Source organism: Mytilus californianus, unplaced genomic scaffold (assembly GCF_021869535.1).
Source record: "Mytilus californianus isolate M0D057914Y unplaced genomic scaffold, xbMytCali1.0.p SCAF_3, whole genome shotgun sequence".
NCBI classification, from domain to species: Eukaryota; Metazoa; Mollusca; class Bivalvia; order Mytilida; family Mytilidae; genus Mytilus; species Mytilus californianus.
Window position 1 is genome coordinate 21,052,781 of NW_026262679.1, and position 9,167 is coordinate 21,061,947.

Here is a 9,167-nt window from a genome sequence, read left to right on the forward strand (position 1 = left end):
ATAAATAATATGTTAAGTTTGAAATGTCTTATGGTACAAGTTAATGTGAATAGTTAAAAAAAATCTTAATTGAGGGTGCATTGTGATGATTTTATCAGTGAAAATAAAGTATTAAAGCCTTCAGCGAACTGTCTAGTGGAAGATAAAACAACTATTTATTTTATAGATGGTTACTCTCAAAATATATCTTTTTTGCAGTTATTTGTTTTTTTTTTCAATTTTAGAAAGATTTAGAAGTTCAAGTATTTGTTGTGAATACAGAGACAAAACAGAGATATGAAGGGCCAAAAGTCAACTTAGGCAAACCTTTAGTTGGAATTTTAGATTTGTGGAAACCAAGACGACAACCAATCGAATGTAGTGAATCGATGTGAATAGTTAATATGTAAACATCAACCACAACCAATATAATGAAAGAATCAATTTGACTTACAGCATTTATTATTGTGACTTGCCACCAGAAAAACCTCATCAATATGGTTTATGTAACATGCTGTCAGATATATTACCGACTTGTATTAGATGTTATGTTTATTATAGTTTGACAGGAAGGGTAAATACTGGTTTATATCTGACATTAGAATTGCACGTATTAATCAAATGATGCTGAAAAGCAATCACTTTCAAACTCCTACATTCCTCTTTTTCTTTTGACAGGGCTCGACAATAACGCTTGTCCGATTGTCCGGTACCAGAGAAAAAAAGGGCGGACAAGTAAAAGCTATATCAAGCTTGTCCGATGGGACAAGTCAAATTATTCTGCATAAAATAAATTTAATCCAACTTTGATGAACAAAGTAATTATAAACAAAAAACAAGAAAATAAAATAAAAACAAGTATTAATTTGACATGTTTACTTGCAATCGATAATTTAAAATTGGTTCTTTGTCAGGTACTTTTTAACAGGTAAAAGACATACTATTATCGGAAACCAGTCTTACTGATCCGAATAAGGGATGCGCTTTTTAGATAGATAACTTTACAAGACAGTTCGCCACCAGCTTGGAAACGATTCGGCTCCAAGTTTAATAGACAGTTTGGCACCGTAGGAGACATATTTAATAGACATGATAAATAGACAGTTTGGCTACGCAGTAGAAATTTCGGGACCAAGACAAATCAGTACGGGACCAAGACAAATCAGTACCTCGCTTTCCTACCTTGATTCTGTTGCTTTATTATAAATATCAAACCAGTAATTTTTTAACAAAAATATTTTTTAAATAAAAATGAAGAAATTATTTACCATAAAATTCACAAAATCATATTTGATCATATGTAGAAAAAAAAACAATACTTGCAATACAGTGACCTATAGTTGTTAATTTCTGTGTCATTTGGTCTCTAGCAGAGAGTTGTCTCATTGGCAATCATACCTCATCATCTTTTTTTATTGATTGCATTTGAATAAACTTTTTTCAACTTAAAAAACAGGATACAAATCCAATAAGTGTACATTGACAGGCCTATCAGACGGTGCCTCATGTGCAGAGTCTGATGGCATTGATGAAAACTAGAACCTTAAAGTCCTGTGACATGACTAGATTCAGTTGTTCTCAACTCATATTTTTGAAAAGCATATCAAAAGATATAAAACTAACTTCTGTTATGTTGTTTTAATTCATTTTGTTCCTTGAATCAACTTAAAATGCCAAAAAAGGTTATTATTAAGATTTTTTTTGGACAAGTTACAATTACATTCGGACAAGTAAATTTTGGTATGTACTTGTCCTACTGGACAAGTTGAAAAAAAAGTTATTGTAGAGGCCTGTTTGAGATGTTTATCTTTCAGAAGTTAGAGCGAGTCAATATCTGTTCTAAACATAGAGATCTGTCCATATTAACTACTATGCCACTTTAATATACATTTATACAGCAGTTACAGATTTTTGTTGTACTTAGGTATACCATATAATATAAGGATATGTAGAATGTTTGCCAATGAAACAACTGTCAACTAGAGACCAAAGGTCAATGATATAAACAGCTACAGGTCATTGTATTTTCCCACTGTTAAGACATACAATGTATTTTTTAAATTCTTTAATATCCCTGCTGCATGAATTTGCAATAAATGCCTGAATTCTTGGACCTTACTTCAACACATTTTTATTTTGGTGGTCTTATTTGACCATAGGATATTTGGACGATCACTTTTGAAATGCCCCTTTAAACATTTTTAGCTCACCTTGCCCAAAGGGCCAAGTGAGCTTTTCTCATCACTTGGCGTCCGTCGTCCGATGTCCGTCGTCGTTGTCGTCCATGTCCGTCGTCGTTAGCTTTTTACAAAAATCTTCTCCTCTGAAACCACTGGGCCAAATTTAACCAAACTTGGCCACAATCATCATTAGGGTATTTAGTTTAAAAAATGATTCCGATGACCCCGCCAATCAACCAAAATCGTCAGTCGACCCCTTTAGGAGTTATTGCCCTTCATAGTCAATTTTTAACAATTTTTCGTAAATTTTTGTAATCTGCTACAAAAATCTTCTTCTCTGAAACTACTGAGACAAATTTAACCATACTTGGCCATAATCATTATTAGGGTATCTAGTTTAAAACTTTGTCCGATGACCCCGCCTTCCAACCATCATGGCTGATTTGGTTGAAAATAGAACATGGGGGGTAAAATGCAGTTTTTGGTTTATATCTCTGAAACTAAAGCATTTAGAGCAAATCTGACAGGTAGCAAAAATGTTCATCAGATTTAGATTTATCTGCCCTGAAATTTTCAGACGAATCCAACAACCCGTTGTTTGGTTGCTGCCCCTGAGTTAGTAATTTTACAGAAATTTTGCTGTTTTTATACGCCCGTCAAATTTTTGACGGGACGTATTATGTTATACAAATGTCCGGCGTCCGTCCGTCTGTCTGTCCGTCTGTCTGTCCGTCTGTCTGTCCGTCTGTCTGTCCATCTGTCTGTCCGGCGTAAACATGTCGCACCGTAACTTGAGAATGACTTATCCAAATTTCATGAAACTTAACATAGTTGTTTCTTATGATGGTCAAACGATCTGTATACTTTTTGGTGAAAATAAGATTAAAACTTTTTGAGTTACGGGACTTAGTAACTAAAACAGGTGTGTGTTTTTTTTCACCTGTCGCGCCGTATCTCAAAAACAATTTATGATTATTGCTTAAAACTTTACACAATTCTTAGTTATATTAATCTTAAGATCTGTATACTTTTTGGTGATGATTCAAAATTTTATTTTTGAGTTATTGAGTATTTTGTTAAAAAGGGGGAGGGGTTTTTCACATGTCACGCCGTATCTCAAATACAGTTTATGATTATTGCTTAAAACTTTACACACTTCTTAGTTATATTAACCCTAAGATCTGTATACTTTTTGGTTTTGATTCAAAATTTTATTTTTGAGTTATTGAGTATTTTGTAAAAAAAAGGGGGAGGGGTTTTTCACATGTCGCGCCATATCTCAAAAATGATTTATGATTATTGCTTAAAATTTTACACACTTCTTAGTTATATTAATCTAAAGATCTGTATACTTTTTGGTTTTGATTCAAAATTTTATTTTTGAGATATTGATTTTTTTTTTTTTAAAGGGGTGTTTTCACATGTCGTGCCGTATCTCAAAAACGATTTATGGTTATTGCTTAAAATTTTACACACTTCTTAGTTATATTAATCTAAAGATCTGTATACTTTTTGGTTTTGATTCAAAATTTTATTTTATAGATATTGAGTTTTTTGTTTAAAAGGGGTGTTTTCACATGTCGCGCCGTATCTCAAAAACGATTTATGATTATTGCTTAAAATTTTACACACTTCTTAGTTATATTAATCTAAAGATCTGTATACTTTTTGGTTTTGATTCAAAATTTTATTTTATAGATATGGAGTTTTTTGTAAAAAAAAAAAGGGGGTTTTCGCATGTCACGCCGTATGTCAGAAACTATTTATGCTTATTGCATAAACATTCACACACAAGACGACGGGCGTATCATACGCTCATGGCGCAGCTGTTTATTTGTTATTATCTTAGATATCATTATAATATCTGATATCTAATACTATTAATTATAATTTTAACCTTATTTTACATGATTTCCAAAGCATCAGTAAATACAGGTGAGCGACACAGGCTCTTGAGAGCCTCTAGTTTCTCATGTTAGAAAACTCCTTTTGGACAATGCTTTGTTTTCTGCAATGGATAACAAACCCTTGAGTTCATGTATATATCCCTTTATTTTTGATGATGCATATTTTTTTAGCACCATGCCTTAATTCACCGTTTTAATGGTCATATATCAGCTCATTATTTCACTGCATGGATATACTATGTTCGTATGGTTGCTCAATTTCAGTCATATTTATTTTATAGTAGACTGAAATTTTAAAGATATCTTGTTAAAGTCATGTCAAAGTCTTTCATCATCATCCAGTGGTCAGTTGTATGTTTAATGTTTTTGCTTCAATGTACTTTAAATTCAGAAACTATTGCGGATTTTTATTAACGCGAATAATGTGACTGGGTGAGTATCACAATACTAAGAACTCACATTCTGATATACGATACATATATCTGTATTCAGATTTGCCTGAAGTCGCAATAATTAAAGTCTCATTTCTGTCTATTCTGTAAAAATCACAATAACAAATGCACTCAATAATTTCTGAATTTACAGTATTTGAATGTTTATGTTAATTATGTCTGTCTTAAGCTTAACTATATTTTTATTGTTATTAATTTGTATATTGTTAATTGATAGATTATCTGTTTTGTTGAAAGGACCTTATTAGTATATGAAAGATATACTGTTTTTTTAATGTGTCAACCCACCAATAATATGGAAAATCTTTAACCAATCATTATTGGAACATCTGATTGGCTGTCTCAATTGTTACATGCCTTTGAAGTGAAACCATTGAGTTGAACCAGGTTATACTCATCAAGTGAAAAGGATTAGGGAATCTTTCGTCCCTCTTTTATGAGGTCCTACAGGAACAAGACTGGATGCTTTGACAGGATAAGCATCTCCTTCTATGTAAACATCAATAGCATCTCTAACCATGCGAATCTAGACTCAGTCAAAATGTCATGACGGAAGAGGTCAGAATTAAAACATTTACAAATCAGGTTTATTAAGACAGCAAACACATACCTCTAGTGTTAGTTGAGTAACACACACATTCTATTTGTGATGATGACCATAAAATTATTGCAGTGTCGTTCTTCCTCATAACCCTGGTGAACAAGTTCTGCCTTATTAAATCACTCCTGATAATGAAGTATTTATAATATGATCATGCATGCCATAAAATTTCAAATGAGATATGTGAACAACACATGATGGAGCAGGTAGTATGTTATTAGCCATAAATGGAAAGTTGTTAATGGGGCAACTGATATTCAGATTTGTCATAGATTATAGTTGAAGTCGTCCACATATGTCAATTCAAGGATCAGTGTGGTTATTAACAAATTAAAAAATCAACATTTCCATTTTAGTAAAAAAAAAACATTGTTTAATGGGTTGATGTAGTCGATTCTATCATTTGGGCATGAGAAAGAGCAGTGTTATGTGTAGAACAAGTGTTGACATTATTACAAAATGATAATGATTGTGTTTTGAGATTATTGAATTTTTAAGAATCAACGTCTAATTAACACTGCTGGTTGAGTATACCGCATTTCAATATTTTGGAAGGCCATCTTTTTCCATACCAAGAATGGTTATTAGAATTTAAGAAAGGTGTATAGTTGAACCTCTAAATGAGTCTGCTATATATTCTTGATAATGATATTGTGAAGTTCTGGTAACCAAAATAAACAAGCTATATTTTCATCCTTTTTTATGCCAATATCAAAGATATAATGATACTTGATTCGATTTTTTTTAAAACTTCTCTTTATAAAATGATGTAGGTATACAAATGGCCTGCCTTTTACCCAAATACTGGAACAGTTCTGAACTGGATCCTTTAATAACCCGAAGTTCTTTTTCTACTTGATAGCTCATGCGATTCGCTATTTTGAGCCTTTGGCTAACAATTATCATTGTTTACAATGTTAACGTTCCTGGTTACAATATGGCCAGCAGGAATTTTTGTATTGGGACGAAGAACAACCAGAATCGGAGGGGTTGGATTAGAGATTAGAAGACATTGAGTGTCTTTAATTAATCGCTCCCTGCACACACAAAAAAGCAAAAGACAGGCGCTTTTATTCAAAGTCACAGTGAGGCCTTTAACAGAGAGCCAACATTCTAGCCTCACTGCAAGTTCAAGACGGCTGCTATTGATCTTTTTAATATTTGATCTTTTTTATTTTTCTCTTTACATGAACATACACTTGATCAAATCTTCAAATATATATCAGGATACTGAGTCTCAAGGTAACCATGTATATTATTTAATTCAATCATTCTGAATTATGGTGAACATTGAATGTAACTTTTTACATCAATTCATTGTGTAATAATTCATTCAGTAGAAGACTATTAAAGAACTGCATAAACTGTTTTGCAAATAACCTTTGATAAAAACTAGTCAGTCATGAGAATAAATTTGTACATACATGTTCTCGAACTATGACCAACAAATTTATTTATTTTTGTAAAAAATATCTCCGTACTAACAACAAAATTATTATATTTAAATTTACCTGTGTACGTTATTTTATTTAACACCACATTGTCCAAGGTTATACTTGTCTTTTTGACATTGTTTTACATTCCCCCTTTTTTATTTGATATTGTATTTATATTGTGTCATAGATCAAATTTATTCGTTTCGTGTATGTTTACTTGTTTTTGTTAATATTTCTTTTTGATTGAGTTAATCCATTTCAATTGATATTTTATAGTGTGTCTTTCTATGTTGTAAGGTTACACTACTATTTCAGGTTAGGGTGAAGGTTGGCGCCTGTTAAAACGTTTAAACCCGCTGCATTTGTTTGCACCTGCCCTATGTCAGGAACCTGTTTCAGTGGTTGTCGTTTGTTAATGTTGTTCATAAGTGTTTCTCGTTTCTCGTTTTTTACATAGATTAGATCGTTGGTTTTCCTCTTTGAATTGTTTTACACTAGTCATTTTGGGGCCCTTTATATCTTGCTGTTCGGTGTGAGCCAAGGCTCCGTGTTGAAGGCTGTACTTTGACTATAATTGTTTACTTTTTACACATTGTGACTTGGATAGAGAGTTGTCTCATTGGCACTCATACCACATCTTCTTATTTCTATGGGCAATTATTATATTATTTAAAAAACATAACGGTCGTCAGCATAAAGGAGCGGATCTTTTCACAAAAAATTGTACTACCAAAATTGATATGATAAAGAAAATTTTCATGACTTGCAAGTGTGTTTGCGTGTTATAGAAATATATAAAATGTGATATGATTACCAATGAGACAACTATCCATAAGAACCAAAAGGGCAAATATCAATTTATAGGTGAAAGATTTTTTGAAAAAAAAGCAATTGAACATTTTTTTGTGTATATACAATGATGTGCAGATGGATAATATTACAGATCCATAAACCTTTTCTAAACAGGAGCAATTCCGTCTTGCAGCCTTCCATCCAGAAAAAAATCTCACTGTTAGATTCTGCACTGTTATCTGTGTAAATAGAACAATACCATCAGTTCCAATATAGTCCGTTTTTCCATGTCCGATTTAATTTTATTACGATAACCATGTGATAACGTCAGAAATCCATGCAGTGTTTGGTACAATTCAATGTCGTCTGCATAAAAACATCAACGTATAGATGATGTCATCTTATGGTTGGTTTTCTTCAATTTGATGGGGTCAAGAAAAAAAGGGTGGACGAATATATAAGTTGAGATATATTGAAAAAGTATAACAAAAATACCGAACTTAAAGGCAAATTTAAAAAGGAGAAGTCCATAAAAACTGACAAAATCAAACGCCATCAATCAACGGAACAAGTGCAAAACAACTACCATATTCCTGACTTGGTACAGGAATTTTCCGAAGATAATGGTGGGTTAAACCTGGTCTTGTAACTAGCTTAACCGCCCACTTGTATGACAGTTGATTGTAGTTCCGTTATTTTGACAAAATTGCCAGTGGCAACACAATCGGACATATCAGGTAAATGTGACAATAATTGGGATTCAGCAGCCAAAACTGTATAAACATATATCACAGACATACAGCACAACTGACTGTAAAATTCACAAACATACAAATTAATATAAAAAAGACTGCAACAAAGAAGGTGTAGTAGATAGTAAATTTTAAATTGAACAATGACGTCAACAAAAAAAGTTTTTGTCGTTGGCAGAACATACCGTATATAGTAGATTTATATACATTTTCTCGATATTAAAGTAAAAATTAAGTAAATACTGGGACATAATATGTAATAGTCCCAGGTAATATAAATACAAGAATAAATGAAATAGAAACAACACTGTAAAAACCCTTTGTGTTTGAATTGCATCACAGGATCCACCGGCACCAGGAATCAAGCATTCCATTTGCCTCATTCGCCTGTGAAAAATTATGAGAAAACTTTATTTGCGTCCTGAAGTTTTCCAAAAAATTTAAGTAAATAAACAAAGTTTAGACATTGACATTATTCCGTTTTGACTTAAATAAAGATAGTTGTTGAATAATTATGATCCTCGTTTGTTTTGTTTTTGTTTTTTCTTTTGTTATATAAAGTAGATTCAAAAATATATACAATAAAGTTAAAACTGGTCTACTATGCATAAAGTTTCAGGTAAAACCAATAATAATCGCTGATGATTTGCTGGTATAATTTAACCCACTTTTACTAAGTAAAATATGACTTGGTGTTTATTTATGTGATTGTTAACTGTATAAGAAACACACAAAACACTTAAGATTAATAACATTATCTTATATACTAGAATTTCTTTGTGAGATCACTGATTTAATAAAAGTAAATGTTTGCACTCTCTGTTTACACTGAGATTTTGAAGTTTACTGGAATTCCCCAAATGCATTATATGACCGGCAGTCAAGACACAGTTAGTTATCAGCTCTTCAAGAATACAACAGTAAGAACGACTTTATTCTCATACAGAGCTTACAATTGACAAAATAACTGAATCAAAAGTTTCTGTGAGCGATGATGGTAAATATATACGCCCCTATGTCCTTTACAAGAAACCTTTGTTTTTATGTCATAGTTTATTACTTTTAGCT

General features: G+C 32.1%; 1 protein-coding gene across 1 annotated transcript in view; it reads left to right on the plus strand.

Annotated features, from left to right (window-relative positions):
• LOC127734108 (mucosa-associated lymphoid tissue lymphoma translocation protein 1-like) overlaps positions 1–6,625 on the plus strand; it is a 33,888-nt gene extending 27,263 nt beyond the window's left edge. The window contains exon 18 of the mRNA XM_052243756.1: positions 225–6,625. Coding sequence (XP_052099716.1) covers positions 225–374 — 150 coding nt within the window. The 3' untranslated portion in view covers positions 375–6,625. The remainder of the gene's footprint in view (positions 1–224) is intronic.
• Positions 6,626–9,167: the final 2,542 nt, after the last annotated feature.